This window comes from Cibotium barometz, chromosome 35 (assembly GCF_041138505.1).
Source record: "Cibotium barometz isolate CiBa-2024 chromosome 35, ASM4113850v1, whole genome shotgun sequence".
NCBI classification, from domain to species: Eukaryota; Viridiplantae; Streptophyta; class Polypodiopsida; order Cyatheales; family Cibotiaceae; genus Cibotium; species Cibotium barometz.
This window is the reverse complement of record NC_141080.1, coordinates 27,230,482-27,250,768: the sequence shown is the minus strand read 5'-3', so window position 1 is coordinate 27,250,768 and position 20,287 is coordinate 27,230,482. Positions and strand designations below refer to the sequence as shown.

General features: G+C 46.0%; 1 protein-coding gene across 1 annotated transcript in view; it reads right to left on the bottom strand.

The window, feature by feature from the left end:
- Positions 1-18,965, bottom strand: part of LOC147618284 (uncharacterized) — a 40,534-nt gene extending 21,569 nt beyond the window's left edge. The window contains exon 1 of the mRNA XM_086774739.1: positions 18,251-18,965. Coding sequence (XP_086630865.1) covers positions 18,251-18,901 — 651 coding nt within the window. The 5' untranslated portion in view covers positions 18,902-18,965. The remainder of the gene's footprint in view (positions 1-18,250) is intronic.
- Positions 18,966-20,287: the final 1,322 nt, after the last annotated feature.

The following is a 20,287-nucleotide window of genomic DNA, read 5'->3' as shown; positions in this document are numbered from 1 at the left end:
TGGTGTAGACACAAGCTTACAATTTTCAAGCGTGACTATACCATCATCACATTGTAAAAAAAATGTCCAAGTAAAAATGCAGCTAACCCAGATCTGATATCTCAAATGATGAATGTAATTCACCTTTGAAAGCTGAAATCTGTTCGTCATTAAGGCCTATGAGCAGCATGTAATCAACATACAAGACGATGATCAAGAAACTATCCCAAGTCCTCTGGACATACAGGGTACTTTCAGTAGGACTGTTGTAGAAACCATGTGCAACCAAGTATGCATGAATCTTTTCATACCAAGCCCTAGGAGCCTACTTAAAGCCATATAAGGCTTTCTTCAACCTGCATACTTTGCTTTCCTGTCCCTTTTGTACAAAACCATGAGGTTGAGATACATATACCTTCTCATGCAATTCACCATTCAAGAAACCAATTTTAATGTCCAACTGATGTACATGCCATCCATGATGTGTTGCCAATGCGATGATGGACCAAATGGTGGTCATACGAGACATGGGTGCAAAAGTCTCATCATAATCGATGCCCTTTGTTGAGTATAACCTTTGGCAACAAGCCGTGCCTTGCAGTGGTCAACGCTACTATCTGCTTTTCACTTCGACTTGTAAACCCACTTCGTACCAATGGCTTTTTTGCCATAAGGCAAATCTGCCAAATACCATGCGTCATTTTTTAGTATAGAGTATACTTGTCCTCCATAGCATGCATCCAATGACCATCTTCTTGTGCTTCCTCAAGGAAATAGGCTCCTCTTCATTGCACAAGGTGCTCGTGAGAGCATGATCTACAAAGTGCCCAGATGCATGGCGAGAACTTGCACGTATTCTCCCTGGCAAAGGAGCCTATCCCGTAAGGTTCGCAACAGCCAACGAAGTACTGCTTTAGTTTCGTGCATGGCTCTCCTTTCCTCTGCCACTACATCATCAATATTGGCTGTTACCATATTATAGTAGTGATGTGTGTGAACACACTTAGGACCGCCGGGGCACTTTTTCCCTCTCTAGGAGGTTTTTTCCCCCGTGCATTGTATATACGCCCATTATCTTCTAGGGCTAGTTATCTTTCATTTTTGGCACTCATAATACACTACTGTGTTGTGCTCAAGCTTCCTCATCTTCTTGAAGTTGTGTGTGCATTCCTGCAACCCTAATTCCAACAATTGGTATCAGAGCAGGCTTCCTCCTCCCGGGCAGCATCACCGGCACCTGCCGCTTCATCTCCTCCGATTGCAACGAGGTTTCACGAGCGTCTGCAGGTTAGTATATGCCGTTTCAGAATTTTGATCTGAAGTCATTTCGCCCTCCGTTTTTGCATTCCAAGTACTGCGCAGGCAAAATCGTCCTACTGTGCAGATTTTCTGTCAAGATTAAAATCTGCAGGACAGGTGCCCATTCGTCTGTTTTGGGCTGTGCTACATAGCACAGGTCGATTTTATACAGGTTTACCTCTTACAGACAGCATTTACATCTAGTAGTACAGTCATTGGCCATGGCTGACAACAATGATGTATTCCGCATGTTGGCTGCTGAGGATAAGTTGGATGGCACCAACTATCCATTGTGGGCATATATGATGCGACATGTATTGGTAGCAAAGGGGTTATGGAACATTGTGCAGGGTATTGATGCATGTCCTATTGTGGCTGGGAATGCTGCAAACACATCAGAAACAGGTACTGTTGATGATGGTGCAGGCACAAGTGCTGTAGCAGCTGTTCGAGAACCACCACTTTCAGCAGAGCAGATTCGTTGGGATGGTAGAGATGCGCAGGCTCATGCCTTGATTGCGCTGTCCGTCAAACGTACCATTATCCCACATATTCGCTCCTGCAGGACTTCTAAGGATGCTTGGGATGTACTTGCCACATTGTATCAGGCAAGAAATGAGGCTCGTGTTGCTTACCTCCGAAAACAGTTGGAGAGTGAGCATATGAACGAAGGTGATTCTATGGATAGCTTTTTGACAAAGATCAAGGATTTCAAAGAGCAGCTCATTTCTGCAGATGAAATCCTGTCAGACAGTTCACTTGTGCAGACTGTTTTGAATGGTCTACCAGATTCTTATCAGGGTTTTGCTTCCACTCTTCGCTTGATGATGAAAGGCAATCCCAATGCCTTATCATTTGAGGAGTTAGTTTCTGTTTTGCTGCAAGAAGACCAGTCAAGGCAAAACAGGAATATTATGCGTGTCGCAGATCAAGCTTTTGTTGCTAGTCAGAGAAGCGGGAAAGGTAAAGCTGGCTTTTCTTCTAGTAAGCAGAAATCTGCAAATGCTGCGCAACCAAAGAAGGAAGACAAAGATGAGAAGAAGGGTGACAAACAGAAGACATTTTGCAAGTACTGTAAGGGAAATGATCATGTCATCAAAGCGTGTCCTAAGCTGGCTGCGAAAGAGGCTAAGAAGAAAGAGGCTGGTATGGCTGTTGCAGATGCCTCTCCTTCTAACAATGAATCTGCTAATGTTGTGCTAGATACAGATTGGGCATTCAATGCGCAGTGCAGTTATGACCCATCTTTGCATGACACATGTATGTCTGCAGTAGATTCAGATGTATGGTACTTTGACAGTGGTGCCACTAAGCATATCACCTCGCAGCGCAGTTTATTCACTTTCCTTGAGTCTGCTCCCACAGGGAATACTGTCACTTGTGCCAATAACTCCTCTTATCCCGTTGAAGGAGTTGGACAGATTGTGCTGAATGTTGCAAATGGCAACACCTTTACACTTTTTGATGCATTGTATGTGCCAGGGATCAAAAAGAATCTGCTGTCAGTCTCCGCATTTGCCAAAACAGGTTTGGTTGTAAAATTTGTGGATGACAGATGTACTGTTCATGATCTCTCTTGTGGTGACATCATTGTAGCATCTGGTTCACTATGTCGAGGGCTGTATAAGCTCAATATGGATGGCAAATGTGTAGAGGATTCAGCATGTGCTATTATGGATACGCAGGCTATTTCAGATGCAAAACTGTGGCATGCACGTTTTGGCCATCTGAATTTTGCAAGTTTGCTGCGCCTGCAGAAATCTGAAATGGTGTCTTCTTTGCCTAAGCTTGAGGCACCTGTCAAGCATGTTTGTGAGGGCTGCATATTGGGTAAAATGCAGCGTGCTTCCTTTCCCAAAGATGGATCAGTGAGAGCTGAACGCAGATTGCAGCTTGTTCACAGTGATGTTTGTGGTCCCATGCAAACTCCATCATTTGGAAACTACCTTTACTTCGTGACTTTCATTGATGATCTTACCAGGCATGCATGGGTATATCCTTTGAAGGCAAAGTCCGAAGTGTTTTTGTGCTTCAAACAGTTTTTGGTTATGGCTGAAAATGTGTCAGAAAGTAAGATGGGCACCCTCCGTTCAGATCGAGGGGGGGAGTATATGTCTTCAGAATTTAATGCATTTCTTGATGGGGAGAAACCTGTAATTAGGGTTAGAGTTCATTCATGGGAGACATACACAGAGAAGCAAGGGAGAGAGAGAGAGAGAGTTGTGGGGATAAGTCAACTCATGAAAAGCATGAGAGTGTGACTCCCCTATCACACATGTATATTGCACTAGTACACATAGTGCACTTAGTACATTAAAAGTACTAAGTGTACTATGTACTATAACTTATGGGCTTGTACACACTATAAGGGTGGGCATAACGCCTTTACCCCAACAACCTCCCACTTAAAGGCAAAATGCCCTTAAGTAAAGGAAAAGAAAAAATCAGCATGTACATGATAATATACAAGGCCATATCAAGGCTGAAACTGGCCTCATCCAATGCCCATCAAGTGTCTGCAATGAGCAAACCGCTCCGGAGGCAAACTCTTTGTCAACAGATCAGCCGGGTTGTCATCCGTATGAATCTTAACAAGCTGAATTTGCTTGTTCTCTATCACCTCTCTGATGAAGTGATACTTCACATCCACATGCTTCGTCTTTGCATGAAAGACAGGGTTCTTTGCCAACTGGATGGCACTCTGACTGTCACAATGCAACAATGGAATATCCCCTGTATAACCCAAATCAACCACTAACCGAGATAGCCATAATGCCTCCTTGCAAGCCTCTGTGGCTGCAATATACTCGGCCTCTGTAGTAGATAAGGCAGTGCACTTCTGCATCCTGGATATCCATGACACAGCACCTCCTGTGAATGTAAATACATAACCGGTAGTAGACTTCCGGTTATCTGGATGACCGGCATAATCCGAATCCGTGTAACCATGCACTAATGCATTCTGTTTGCCAAAGCAAATGCACAAATCCTGTGTGCCCTTTAGGTATCTCATGACACCTTTCACTGCTTCCCAATGCTTCTTGCCAGGGTTGGCCATGTATCTAGAAACCACTCCCACTGCAAATGCAATGTCCGGCCTAGTAGCAACCATGGCATACATGAGACTGCCACAAGCTGAAGCATACGGAATCTTGGCCATATCAGCCCTGTCTCTATCTGACTGTGGGCTGTCCATAGCACTGAGTTTCACATATGGAGGCAAAGGAGTACTAGCTTTCTTCCCCCCGTCCATATTGAACCTCTGCAAGACTTTGCCAATGTATTCCTTCTGAGACAAATACAACACATGCTGATTTCTGTCCCGAAGTATCCGCATACCCAAAATGTGATTTGCATCACCCAAATCCTTCATATCAAAGGTTTGATGCAGCCTCTGCTTTAAGGCATCCATCTCTTTACGAGATTTTCCGGCAATCAACATATCATCAACATACAAAATGAGAATCAAGAGACTGCCATCCAAAGCTTTCTTGGTGTACAAGCAGTGATCTATGTCACTTCTCCTGAATTTCTGAGATTTCATGAATGTATCAAATTTATGATACCATTCTCTTGGTGCCTGTTTGAGCCCATAAAGACTCTTTTTCAGCTTGCATACAAGCTTCTCCTTTCCACTCACTGCATAACCCTCTGGCTGCTGCATATATATCTCCTCATGGAGATCACCGTGAAGAAAAGCAGTCTTCACATCCATCTGAATCAAGTCCAGATCATCATGTGCAACCAAAGCCAACACAGCTCTAAGTGTGGTCATTTTGACCACTGGAGAGAAGATCTCATCAAAGTCCACACCATATTCCTGCTTGAAGCCCTTAGCCACTAACCTGGCTTTGTATCTTGGCTTAGCATCTGATGCAACTTTGAGCCTGTATACCCACTTGCATGGCAAAACCTTCTTGCCTGCAGGCAAAGACACCAATTTCCATGTTCCATTTTTATGCAGAGAATCCATCTCTGACTTCATGGCACGCTCCCATAGAGCTTTGTCTGCCCTCTGTAAAGCCTCTTTGTAACATGAGGGCTCCCCACAGTCAGTAAGCATCAAATAGTCAACCCCTGGAACAAACCTGTCAGGGACTCTGGAGGGTCTAGTGGACCTCCGTACCCAATGACCATCATTTGCAGGTTGCTGTCCAGCCTGCATATCACCCATTGGTGGCTCCTGTTCCATGCCATAAGGCTGAAAAATCATGCCCGGTATATCCTCCAACTGTGGTATATCCATAGGGATATCTTCTGCCATATCTGGCTGTCCATTTGGACCATTTTCAGCACCATTTAAGGGCTGGTTTTCCTGCTGTAATGGCTGATTTACAGCCCTTTGTTGTTGTCCATGATGTCCATCATCATCAAAGATGACTCTGCCAGGCTCCTGTTGCCTTGCAGGCTCCTTATACATGCATGTTTCATCAAAAATGACATCATTGCTGCGTATGATCTTTCTATTCATGGGATCCCAAAGTCTATACCCCATTTCACCTCTGTCACCATATCCTAGGAATATGCATTTGTGAGACTTGGGATCAAGTTTGGTGCGCATTTCCCTGCGTATGTGCACGTACGCAACGCAACCAAACACTCTCAAGTGCTTGTATGACGGAGGCTTTCCTGTCCATACTTCTTCTGGCACTTTCCCACCAAGCCTCGTGTTAGGTGACCTGTTTATAAGGTGAACGGCTGTCATAACAGCTTCAGCCCAAAAACCATGAGGTAATGCAGCATGTGACAACATAGAACGGACCTTCTCCTGTATGGTCCTGTTCATCCTCTCTGCTGTCCCGTTTTGTGGAGGATCATAAGGAGTAGAGAGCTCCCTCTTGATGCCTTTAGCATCACAAAAGTCCTGAAACTGTTTGGACGTATACTCTCCACCATTGTCGGAACGCAAAGCCTTCAGTGTTTTGCCAGTTTGATTCTCAACATGAGCAACAAACTTCTGAAACACTGAGAATGTATCACTCTTCAAACGAAGAGGATAAACCCACACCTTGCGTGTGGCATCATCAATGAAAGACACAAAATATTTTGCCCCTCCCAAAGAAAGCTGAGGCATCTCACATACATCTGTATGCACAAGCTCTAACTGAGCATCTTTCTGTCCAAGAGCTTTCTTGTGGGGGCACTGTAGTTGCCTACCATATATACAATGCTCACAAAACTGAAAACTTGAAAACTTTAGAGAAGGCAAGTAACCCAAACGAGACAATTGCTCCATTCCCTTGACACTCATGTGTCCCAACCGGCTATGCCACATAGAGATTTCCGGCAGCTCGGTTGCATTTACATTTGCATGGTGACAAACACCTGCATGCATGAAATAAAGAGTGTCCACCTTAGAGCCTCTGGCAACAACCAGTGAGCCCTTACTAATCTTCCACTTTCCACTACCAAATGTGGTAACATAATCAGCATCATCAAGCTGTCCAGTAGAAAGCAGATTCTTCTTGATCTCAGGCACATGCCTGACATCATGGAGCATAAGCTGTGAGCCATCTGAAAATACAAGCCTCACATCACCTCTGCCAAGAATTTTGCATGCATGGTTATCACCCAAATAAACTACTCCTTCATTGCCAGCAGTGTACCTGACAAACAAGTCTCTGCAACCTGTGACATGAAAGGAGGCACCTGAATCAATGATCCATGAGTGCATACCATGACCACCTGTAAGAAGTGAATGGGCATCAAGTGAAGACGTAAAGAGGACCTCATCCTCACTGCCACCTGCATGTGACACATTGATTTCTTCGATCTTGACTCCACTTTTGCCCTTTGGCTTTACATCTTTGGCTTCATCCTTCTCTTTGTCTTTGCCTTTTCCCTTTTCTTTCTGATCATTTTTCCATTTGTAGCATTGCTTTTTAATGTGTCCCTTCTTGCCACAATAATGGCATTCCAAATCCTTTTTGGAGCGAGACTTGCTCCTTCCCCTTTCTTGGCTTTTCCCCCTTTGCTGGGATCTCCCACGTGCATTCATTGCATTGGACTTTCCAACAGAGTTGTTTTTCCTGTTCATCTCTTCTTGAAGAAGAGCACCCTCAACATCTGCATATGACAGCATAGCATGCGAATTGCTAGTGGCTGTCCTGAATGTGTCCCAACTCTCTGGCAAAGTGCATAACAAAAAAGTGGCTTTGAACTCATCGTCCATTGCCAACTTTTGATTTATAACCTGGCTGACAATACCATTAAACTCATTGAGATGGGCTGTCATAGAAGCCCCTTCCTTCATCTGAAGGCCTATGAGTTTCTTCAACCAATACACTTTGCTTGAGGCACTTTGTTGGGCATACAAGTCCTGCAATCTCTGCCACATTCCCCAAGCTGTCTTCTCTTCACGAATGCTGAAAAGTAATGAGTCTGACACAGACAACATGATAGTAGATCTTGCCAGCTCATCCATATCTTCCCACTCTTCAGCTGTAAGAGAAGCGGGCATCACACCCCTTTCTTTGATAGGTTTGTGCTGCTTTTTCTGAAGCAACACATTGTAGCACTGGGTTTGCCAAATGTCATAATTCTGCGAGCCTTCAAGCTTCTTGATGTGAAGCAATGAAGAGCTCTCACCTGTGGTTGCCATAGCAATATGCAACCTGTAAATGCCTGACTCCCTGCAAATGTGCAAACACTGCACCAAAAGATGTGCAAACACTGCACCCAAAGCACACAAAGTGCTTACAAATGTTCTCCCAAGCTTTATCTCCCACTGCGGAAGCAAGAATGCAACTTTTCTCCCACTTTTTGTGATGAAAAACACCAAAATCTGGTTGTTGCAGATTTTGGACAGCACCTTAAATGTGCTCTTTTGCCCTACCAAAGTACTGTACAGCAGTACTAAGCGCTCACCAATGATGTACCAAACCTGTACCGGCAATTTCAGCAGCTGAATTTGAACCTTTTGATCACTCAAAACAGTGTACAGCCATGCCAAAACATGCACAAAGCTGTGCCAAATCTGTACCAGCAGGTACAGTAGCAATAAATGCTCTCCTGGCTGTCCAAATGAGTGAAAATCAGATTTTTACAGTCACGAACACTGCATAAAACAGTCCCGAACAGAAATTGGGCAAAAGCCCCTTGACTGCAAGCTGATTTCTGAGGATTCAAGGCATAAATGTCTTGCCTGCTGCTTTGCCAAGCTCAACAAGCATACAAACTTGAAAAGCCCCTTGATTTGAGATCAATTTCTGATCATGCATGGTACATTGACGCACATGAAGGCATCCAGAGTGTTCAAGATGCTTCCCCCTGGCCACATATACATCAAATACATGAAAGCCCCTTGTTTTACAGGCACATTGAGTGCTTGTAAGGCATCAACACATTATCCACAGCATCAAATGCAATTGCCTGCGTGCAAATCAACCAAATCGGCACAAAAGCCCCTTGATTTGCACTGCAATTTGCTGCAATTTGCTGCAATTTTGCCCAAATGTGCGATTTCTCACATCATACAGCATGTATGAGTGCTTAATTGCACAATTACATCAAAAGCCCCAAATTCCGACATCCAATTTCCTGCAAATTGATCCTGATTTGACCAATTTCCTGCAAATTTATCCTGATTGTGACCAATGTCACCCAATTTTGCCAATTTTGCTCAAAAATTGAGCAATTGGGCACCTGTACCTGCTCAATTGCTTGAATTGATAAGAAATTTCCAAAATTGAAGCAAAATACCTTTGATTTAATCCAATTTGCAGGCTGAATTTTTTGTTGCAGGAATCTGCTTCTGTTTTGTGCAGGTGAGAAGGGGGGCACTTTTGCTGCAGATTTGATGGCTGCTCCAATCAAGATGAAGTTTGTGCAGGTACGGCTGATGCTGGGCGCTGGCTGCTGCTGAGGTTGCTGCTGCGTTGGAACTCCCGTTGGAAAGGGGGAAATGAGCTACGTCTGCCCACGCAATGAAGATGCTGCTGTTTGCTTTGCAGCCGCCTTCGCCTGCTGTGCGCTTCGCTCGCCTATAGCGCAAGTTTACATGACGGGCTCCGCCCAACGCTAATATGCTCTGTAGCCAGCCGAATCGCGATTAAACGCCTCAACGCCCACTGCCTACGTGTCTGCCTGGCTGCCTTCGTCGTCTCCTCCTCTTCGTTCGCCTAGTAGCCTTCGCTTCTTCACTCGTGTTTGCCTTCTACACGCCTGCGTTCGCTGCTGAGCCGACTCGCTTCTTTGGCCACCAGCGCCTTGCTGCTTATATGCCTACGCCGATGCTTCTTGTAGGTGCGCTGGCTGCTGCTGCGATGACTGGATGGCTACGCCTCTTCACACACAGGCAGTATCTGGCCAGCCCCTGCGACCAAGGAATCAAAAGGCCCAAGAGCAGGCGACCAGCAGAGTAGAAGAGGGAGGAGAACCAGAAGAAGAATCTGGAGACCAAAGCTCTGATACCAGTTGATGGGGAGAAACCTGTAATTAGGGTTAGAGTTCATTCATGGGAGACATACACAGAGAAGCAAGGGAGAGAGAGAGAGAGAGTTGTGGGGATAAGTCAACTCATGAAAAGCATGAGAGTGTGACTCCCCTATCACACATGTATATTGCACTAGTACACATAGTGCACTTAGTACATTAAAAGTACTAAGTGTACTATGTACTATAACTTATGGGCTTGTACACACTATAAGGGTGGGCATAACGCCTTTACCCCAACATTTCTGGCTGAGCGTGGGATAAAACACCAATGTACAGTGCCGTATACACCACAGCAAAATGGTGTGGCTGAGAGAAAAAACAGGTCTCTCATGGAAATGGCAAGATGTATGGTTAAGAGTCAAAGTCTACCACATGGTTTTTGGCTTGAGGCTGTCATGTGTGCCACTTATGTACTAAACAGGTGTCCCACCAAAGCATTACAAGTTGTCACTCCATATGAGGCTTGGCATAGCCGCAAGCCATCTGTTGGCCATTTACGTGTTTTTGGTTGCCTGGCATATGCATTAGTGCCTGTGCAACATCGCAGAAAATTGGATGACAAAGCTGTCAAATGTATTTTTGTTGGATATAGTGCTGAGAGCAAAGGCTATCGTTTGTATCATCCACAGACAAAGCGCATTTTGGTTAGCCGTGATGTTGTATTTGTGGAAGATGCAGTTCAGCCCTTGGTTTCATGTACTAAGGAGACAAATATCAGCTCACGTGATGTCTATGATACATTGTTGCCTCTTTTCAGTGGTGCACAGTCAAGTGCAATACCTCATGAGGCAGTTTCTCAGCCTATGCAGGTTTTGAATGATGGCACAGATCAGCCTATATCTGATGCAGATGTGCATGATGCACTTGAGGATGAGAGACAAGAGATTGAGGGCTCTAGGAATATGCCTAGATGGCTGGTGCAGACTTTGCGTGACAGCAAGTTGGATGCCCCTTTGTCTAGTCGCACTCGTTCTGGCTCTCATGGTGCCTCTTATGCGTCAGATTGTTATGCATTGGCTGTTTCTAGTATGTGCGATGAAAGTGAGCCTGTTTCATTTGATGAGGCACAAAGTTCAGAAAATTGGATGGCTGCTATGCAAGCAGAATACGATGCTATTATGAAGAATAGTACATGGTCTTTATGTGACTTGCCCCCTGGCAAGAAGGCCATTGGCACTAAGTGGGTATACAAATTGAAGCGTAAGCCTGATGGCACAGTGGATCGCCATAAGGCTAGGCTTGTTGCAAAAGGTTATGCTCAAGAGAAGGGCATTGATTTTGATGAGACCTTTGCTCCCACATGTCGTATGACCACTGTTCGTAGCATCTGTGCATTAGCAGCTCATAATGGTTGGAATGTACATCAGCTGGACATAAAGACTGCGTTCTTAAATGGAGATTTGCATGAGGAGGTGTATGTATCGCAGCCTCGTGGTTTTGTTCAAAGAGGGCAGGAAAACAAAGTGTGCAGGTTAAAAAAGGCTTTATATGGTTTAAAGCAAGCTCCACGAGCTTGGTATGAAAAAATACATGCATATTTGACTGCACATGGGTTTCAGAATAGTCCAACAGAAAGCACTTTGTATGTTAAACGTGTGGATGGTGTACATCTAATCATTGCTCTCTATGTCGATGACATGCTGCTCACAGGACCAAATGAGAGTCATATTGCTGATTTTAAGGCTGATTTGAATGCCTCTTTTGAGATGTCAGATTTGGGGCATTTGCATCATTATTTGGGGATACAATTTAAGCAGTGTGATGGAGGTATTGCTTTGTGTCAGACAAAGTATATTGAAACATTGTTGCGGAGATTTGGCCTTGAAGACTGCAAGCCTATTGCTACTCCAATGGAGACAGGTTTGAAGTTGAGTCTTCATGATGCTGGAGATCACTTTGATGTCACACTCTATCAGACAGCTGTTGGTTGCCTCATTTATGTATGCATTACGAGGCCAGACATTCAGTTTGCAGTCTCACAGGTGAGCAGATTTATGCATAGCCCAGGCATTAAGCATTGGCAGGCAGTGAAGCGTATCTTTCGCTATTTGAGTGGTACTCGGCATCTTGGGTTGTTTTATCCCAAGGGGGGATCATTGCCGCCAGATTTACATGTTTTTTCAGATTCTGACTGGGCTGGTTGTTATGACACACGCGTGTCCACGAGTGGTTTTTGCTTCATGCTTGGAAGCTCATGCATATCATGGTTGAGCAAGAAGCAGCCTACTGTGGCCACTTCTAGTTGTGAAGCTGAGTACAGGGCAGCTTTCACAGCTACGGTTGAGTGTGTGTGGCTCAGACGCCTTATGGCTGATTTGGGTGTTGGGCAGCCATCTGCCACCACCATCTTCACTGACAGTCAGAGCGCATTGGCAGTTGCGCGGAACCCAGTGTTCCATGCTCGTACGAAGCACATTGAGGTGCACTACCATTATGTCAGGGAGAGACTCTCTGCAGGAGAGATCAGTTTGGCTTATGTGCCAACACAGGATAACCTTGCAGACCTTTTCACAAAGGCTCTGCCTCGTGAGAAGTTCGAAGCTTTTCGCAAAGCTTTGGGCTTACTCCCTTTTGTGGATTCGTCCACATAGCTAGACACTTCCCTATACATGAGTGCTAGCTCTTGTTCACCGCATCACTCCAGGGGGGATTTGTTACCATATTATAGTAGTGATGTGTGTGAACACACTTAGGACCGCCGGGGCACTTTTTCCCTCTCTAGGAGGTTTTTTCCCCCGTGCATTGTATATACGCCCATTATCTTCTAGGGCTAGTTATCTTTCATTTTTGGCACTCATAATACACTACTGTGTTGTGCTCAAGCTTCCTCATCTTCTTGAAGTTGTGTGTGCATTCCTGCAACCCTAATTCCAACATTGGCTTGACCAATGGGCTCAGCGTCAAGGATGTCAGACTGCTGATTTTCAGCTATAGGCTGAGTACTCAAATGCCCAACACCTGGTAAATGTGTACCATACAAAGGAAGAAGAGTCATGTGAGCCTACATGTGGCTGTTTTTTGCAATCAAGCAAGGGTTGTGATGAATTCTCCCCAAAAAAAAATCTCCTAACCATAATCCTCTGAGGTAGGATGGTAGAGAGGTACCCTTTGCTCTCTGTTCTATAGCTCACAAAAATGCATTTCACTACCTTATCATCAAGCTTCATGCGATGCTACTCAGGCACAAGAGCATACACCAGGCATCCAAAGACACGCATATGATCCACTGATGGCTTCCTATCATGCCAAGCTTCGTAAGGAGAGATGATCTGCAAAGCCTTTGTTGGACACCTATAGAGCACATATCTTGCACACATAACAGCGTCCATTCAAAACCTGTGAGGCAAATTTTGGACCTTCACCATACATTGTGCCATCTCCATGAGAGACCTATTTTTTATCTCAAAAACACCATTTTGTTGAGGCATATAAGGCACGGTACACCGATGTTGAATGCCTCTTTCCAACAATTATGCATTAAACTCTTTGGACATGTACTCTCCCCATCTATCCGTACGCAGAGTTTGAATCTTACATCCCAGCCATGAGATGAAAGCGCTTAAAGCACGTAAATACCTCTGACTTCTGCTTCATAGCATAGACCCAGCCAAATCTGTAAAGGTCATCAATGAACATAACGAAGTAGAGTTAACCTCCAATGGATGATATCCTCATGGAACCACATACATCACTATGTATAAGCTGCAATTTTCGGGCCACCCTCACTGTACCACCCTTTGGAAATGGTGCCAGATGCATCTTGCCTAAAATGCAACCCTCACAGACATGCTTGACAGGTGCATCAAGTGGCGGCAATGCGGAAACCATATCATGCCTTTGCAGGAGTAGCAGACAAGTAAAGTTGAGGTGATCAAACCGAGCATGCCATAGCTCTGCATCTGTCACACTGGATGTACTAGACATTGCATGTGCATCACATGCAACTCTCTTGCATGCATCAAGTCTGTAAAGACCATGACATAAAGTACCGGATGCAACAGTAATATCTCCATCACTGCAATCATGTACAATGCATCTGTCATCCATAAAACGGACCGGACCACTAGGCCAAGCCCAACAATGGCTGAAGCTAACAAGAGATTCTTCTTGATACTTTACACAAGAGAGAGTGATCATCCCACCATTTGCAACCGTGAGCTTAATCTTTCCAAATCCTTTAACGACATAACTGGAGTTGTTTGCACATGTAACTGTGCCCCCCTCGAGAGCATTTTCCAAGGAAGAGAAGAGATCACACTATAATGCGATGTGCTTGCTAGCGCCGCTATCAAAGTATCATACATCAACATTTATAATTGCCACGCATACATCATGTAAGGAAGGATGATAGCTGCAATGTACTTGGAATACCCATTCTTCTTGAGTATAGCTAGCTGAATCTTTTTTGTCGGCACTAGGTGCTAATGCATCGGCCACACACATGCCAGAGTCTTTCTTCTCCTTCTCTTTTGCAAGCCTTTTCCTACACTCATTTATGTAGTGCCCTGACTTCTCACTTCCATGTACACAATCATCATAGGGAGAGGATGGCACAAGACAAGTCCAAACATGTGAGGTTTTTCTACCAACTCCATTGTATACACAAGGCCTGCGCAGTATGTTGCCCCTAATTCTCTTTTGGTAGCTTGGATCATATGTAACAAGACCCTTTGGGTCTTATGTAGATGTTAATGTTAGCATATATCATCTCCTGTTGGTGGCTTATTTGGTGTTTACAGGGGGCATTTCTATGCTCAGGCATTTCCCATATTTTCCTCCATTATTTTTTCCTTATTTTATGGGCCTTTGATGTGGGTTGCCCACCCTTTTTATGGAGCCTTTACCTATTTTCAGGTCGTGTAGGAGACTAGGAAGCAATCGGCCAGCTCATGTAGGAGTATATATACATGCTGCCCTCTTCTTCATTCATCATCATTCCTTGATCATTCTTGATCATCATTGGTGAGCACCTTCAGCCCTCTGCCTACGAAGTCCACTCCTAGCCTATGGGCTGGTTGTATCCACTCTTTTCTTGAGGATTAGTGCATCAGCGTTTTGCTATTTTATCTCATCTCTCTCTTGGAGCTTCAGCATTTTTGTCATTCATCTACATCTTTCCTGTCACGTGCATCCCGCACTTGGATGCCACGTAGACATTTCTGCACAGAAGGTGCAGGGCCTGGGATGGTGAACTGGTCCCATGTGAGCCCAGTCCGGGACGAGTCAGCCAGGGATCCATCTCAATCGTCCGAGGTCAGGTGTGCATTGTCCTGCACATGAGTCCAAGGTCAGATGTGCACTGTCCTGCACATGAAACAGTGCCAGTTCGCGCTGTGAGTCTCCCTCTAGAATGATGACAGTGGTTCTATGTATCTGGTATGCCAGATCACTGAGTAGATAGTGGTTAGGACAAGGGGCCAGCCCATAGGGCTACCCCGGGTCTGAGTGGGGGCATGGGAATGGTGTAGAACCACCCCCATGAGGGCCAAGAAGGCCCAAGCTGAACCCACCAGCCATGGAGGGGCTGTAGGACAGCCCTAGGGCACAGATAAGGCAAATTCCAGGAGTTTACAGCCTTTAGATGGCTGTAGGGCATGTATGGGGCAGCCCATACAGGCTGCCCAGCCCTAGGATTGTGGACAAAAGCTGTGTCCAGTCAATCAGAAGCAGGCGCATCACTTTCAGCCTGTTAGGAAAAAAAGGCAGCATTTTTTGGGATTTAATTCAGCATTTATTACTGAATTTTCACCAGTCGTGGGACATTGGTGCTGGCTGCCTGTTTATCAGCTGGCCGACTGCTCCTAAAGAGAAGTATAAATAGTGGAGGCCATAATCCCAATGATTCTTCTCATTATTCACCAAGTGCTCAAGCAAATCAAGGGCTAGACAAGCCAAGGGACTTGCTAAGGAAAGGGGTGGAGAACTGAAGGTCAAGGGCAGGATTTTCCAGCCAAGAAAAGGTCCAAGATTGCTGTATTTTCTTTCAGTTTTTCTCATCATTCTAATAAAGCAAATACACCATCCGTGGTGGGGGCCCTACAGAGGGTAATTGGGACCCAATACTGTGTCCTCTCCATCTCTCCCTCTCTCTCTCTAATTCCTGCACTTCTCCTTTCAAGTTTGCGCGTTAATTTCCGTCGCGAAAAGAGTGCTGAATTCTGAGTTTTGAAGTTACCGATCTTTCTCCGAAGCTTCCGCATATTACATTTCCACTGCCCTTTGACATGATATCAAAGCCCAGAGGTGTCTAGACTTGGAATCGCTGATTGGAGGCTGATTTTCTACGTTTTCACACAAACCCGGTGGCTGTACGCAGTGTTTCAAATCTGCGTTTTCTTCTACGGAGGGGAAAATCTGCATTTTCCGTGTTTTTTTCTCCTCTCTACTCTCTTTCTATCCCACTCACCCTCCCTACAAGTGTAGAGAGCAGCTCTTGGGCTGTTTTGGTGGCTGCGTTTTTCAGAGGAGGTACATCATGGCACTCATCCAACCTCGGGCGGTTCAGATATCCACTCTTCCGACTTTTCCTTCAAATGCCAAGTTGGATGGCACAAACTATGACATCTAGAAAGTCATGGTGGAAGCACTCGTGGAGACTTATGATCTTTTGGAGTTCATCACTCGACCGGTCCTCCGGCCCAACCCAAACACCACAGCGGATGAGGATTCGCCGGATGCCCTTAGGTACAAAGCTGCTCTATGGGATCGGCTTAATGCCCATGCTCGATCATTCATTCTTCCAAACTCTCAACCCTCAATCATCGCTCATTACCCATGCAGACGTTGCTTGTAAGAGACATCTACGACCAGAAGACACCTGCAGAGAGTTTCCCTAGAGTTGAAGCTTTCACCCACTGATTCTACTTCCATGCGGGATCGCATCAACAAACTGGAGTCATTGCGATCTAAGATTTCTAGATGCGGGAAGGAGATTTCCACTGAGGATATGGCCATCCAGCTACTTGCTCAATTGCCCCCAAAATATGGGAGTTTCTATTCTTCACTTATTACCTCAAGACGGACAAAAACCATTACCTAGGATGAGCTAGTGCTTATGGTCCTTGATTAGGAGAGCAAATTCAGGGATGCTTCTTCAACGAAAGGTAACCATGCTTTCATTGGACGAGAGGAGAGCAACCTAACAAAGGCAAAGGCAGGGCACCTCCTTCTAAGGATTCTAAGGATTCTGAGGACTCCAAGGATGCAAAGCAAAAGGGGTCTTCAACTTCTAATTCTTATGGCAACCATAAGGTTTGTGGTTATTGCTCCAAACAGGGACACTTATGGCGACAATGCTGGAGTCGCATGCGGGATTTAGAATGGAAGTCAAAGGACAAAAGGGCAAGCTCTCAATTATGTTTGGTGTTTTATAAGCTTCCATTGAAGCTTCTTTTGTAGCTTTGAAACTTTGCTCCGATCATTGACTTCTAGGACCAGCGTTGCTTGGGCCTCTTCCTGCTTGAGCTCCGAAGACACAGGGACACCTTCTTGAGACACGGGCCCCAGCCACCCCGCCCCCTCCCTCGGCAACCAACCATCACCAATTTCTTCAGGACCCAGGAGGTGGAGGATACCGACATAGTGGATCTTGTGGACCATCCACGAGCTGCTCTGGACCTACCTCGCCCGAGAGGAGTTACCTCGAACTGAGCCTCTGCACTCCAACGTGCCCGACGTCCTCGACCCCCCCGTCGGCCACGATCACCTCATCAGCTCCAGATCCAGGACATGCTCCGCCGCCATCGAGCTACCTTTCCACGTGGCATAGCTGAGGGAGACCTTTCAGCCATACTCGTCAGCCCCATGCTTGACATTTTGGAGAGTGGTATACCATCTACTCGTAGTTGATGTTGCTCCCATGTTTCTATGTTCTTAGTATTCCATGACGAGTTTCCATGGACAGTTTTGTATCACCCCAGTGAGATAGCTATATTTATGTTTTCTTTCTGTTTTATTTTCCATTCCATGATGAGATATGCCATGGACATCATTGTATCACTTTGGTCTCATAGGCCCATTGGGTCTTTAGTAGACGCTTAATATATCTTTCTTTCTCTCTCTCTCTCTCTCTCTCTCTCTCTCTCTCTCTCTCTCATATGGCTTTTCCTTTCTTCAAACCTTTTTAAATCCAATTTATTGATAGACTACATGTATCACTTTTTGGTCTCATTGGGTCTTTCATAGATGTTAACACGGTCTTTCTTTCTTTATTTGTACCCCCACCCATACACACATACATAAGCAAAAATGTGCCAATGGGAACATAGTCGTGCATGCAATGGACACCCTATTCACTTCTTCTTTGATGATAATATAGGAATACCGTGTATTCAAACATTTGGTGTTATAGAGGGGTCTCAGGCCAAAAATATGTATGTATGTATGTGAGTAGTGAGAAAGAAAGATAGATTGTAAAAGACCCAAAGGGCTTATTTGAAAAAGAAAATAAAAGGCACAGATGATTCTTAATGCAGGATAGTATGCATTTCTAACGAAGTGAGAAGATAGTAAAGACAAAATGACATAGCATACCAACCTTTGGGCGATGCCAATTCTCAGTTGAGAATGCAAACACTGTGAGAGCTTGTATGCCCCATTCACTTGAAAGCCGGACAACTTCTTTCAATGCCCTGACACCTGCCTCGTGCCCTGCATACTGTGACAGCCCCCTTCTCTCAGCCCACCTTGAATTCCCATCCATGATGATTGCCACGTGCCTTGGCAGAAGTCCAGCATCAAGTCCATGTGGCAGCTCCCTTTGCTTAGGGCTGACCTGGCAGGTAATCTCCAGCGGCTCTCTCTGCTCAGGGCTGATGTGGCAGATGGGTTCTGGCACGTCCCTCTGATTGGGGCTAACGCGTGGCGACTCTGCCTGGTTAGGGCTGACGTAGCAGACAGATTCTGCAGAAGCATGGAACAGTAGTCTGTCAGAATCTACCGGTGAGATCGTACCAAGAGTGACAGATTTTGGTTGTGCAATATTGCCGCAATTTGCAATCGTCGATGTACACACAACACTGCAATGGCGAAGGCATCCGTGACTTGCGACGGTAGATGAGTGAAATACGTAGCAATGGGGGCCGTCTGGAGAGGTCGCTGCGCTGCAGAGATGGCTAGGATGAGATCTGAAAGGAATGAAAGCGCAGAAAGCTGCCATTGCTTGGTTAGTGTGCAACGACCAGGCCATATCAAGGGGCCCCTAGAAGGGGCTATGTTAAAACTACTCTGGTTAGCATTGTCTCCCTATCTTAAGGTTAGCATGGTCTCCCTATGTTAAAACTACTCTTGGTTAGCATGGTCTCCCTATCTTAAGGTGCTTACCATCTTATTTTTTCTATGATGGAAACATATCTTCTTTTGTGAGACTATGTTGGAACATATATCTTTTGTGAGACGGTGTTGGAACATATATCGTGTCACGAATGTCACGTAGGCTGTAATGCCTGTGACCGACGGCAGACCGGATGGCCATATCCGGGGTTCAGTGGGAGAGGACGCCCATGCGGAGTCATGGACGGCCAGGCTAGTGTGGACGGCAGGCCACACACTATATAGCCTGGGGGATGAGGGGCAATCCTCATTCTTCCTCTATGGCTGGGTGGTGAGTCCCCTCTCGTGGTAACGCCCGTAGCGGCGTTACGGATATCTAACACTGGTATCAGAGCATGGTTCGAAGGGATCGTGAGAGTCCGCGCGCGAACGGGGGACCGGAGCCCACTCGATGGTTTTCATCCACAATCTCCTCACCCTTATCTCCACAAGGGAATGTGTGGAGGAAGGAGGGCCAAGTCTTTTGAAGGGAAGAACTCTTTCTCTCTCTCTCTCATTCTCTCTCCCCGTCACACACAGCATCGAGGTAAGCAAAATTTGTTTGTTTTCATTTTTTTTTCTGCGTTGAATCGCTTTGAAAAACTCTGCGTTGAAGGTTTTCAAAAGAAAAAGCCTGTGTGTCGAGGTTGGGGGGGCGCAGACCAACCCCACGAAACCTGTGTGTGGGGGTGGGGCGGCGAAAACCAGCCCGGCCAGTCCCACGTATACGTTAATGAAACTGGTGTAGAGCAAATAGCATTGCGGCTGGCCTACGTTGTGCAAAGGGGGGGGGGTGAAATGCTGCTGTAGGCGCTGGCCTACGTTGTGCAGCACAGTAGCGAGAGAATGGCTGTAGAGGAGAGGCGGCTGAGCTTGTCAAAGTGTTTGGCCAAGTAGTAAAAAGCGGCGCTGTCTGGAGCTATGGCTGAAGGTCGCTGTCGGGGGCCGTAATGTGCTGCACCGGCGGTGGACAGCCCCGACGGCCAGACACGACCGGGCGGCCGGCCCATGAAGAGCTGAGACGTCTTTTACGGAGGTGTGCATGGGTGCGAAGACCAGCCACAGGACGTTGCTGTCCACTTGTGAAAGGGGCGTAGACGGCTGTTGTGCAGAGGGGGGGCGACGACCTCACGTAGCAGGCGGGCGCTAACCACTACCAGCAGGCGACGCAGCCAGGCTACGCAGCTGCTGCGGCCAACCAGGCCACGCAGCTCAGCGGGCGGGCTGCCTGGCCACAGCGGGCGGTTGCCCAGCGAGCAGCCTG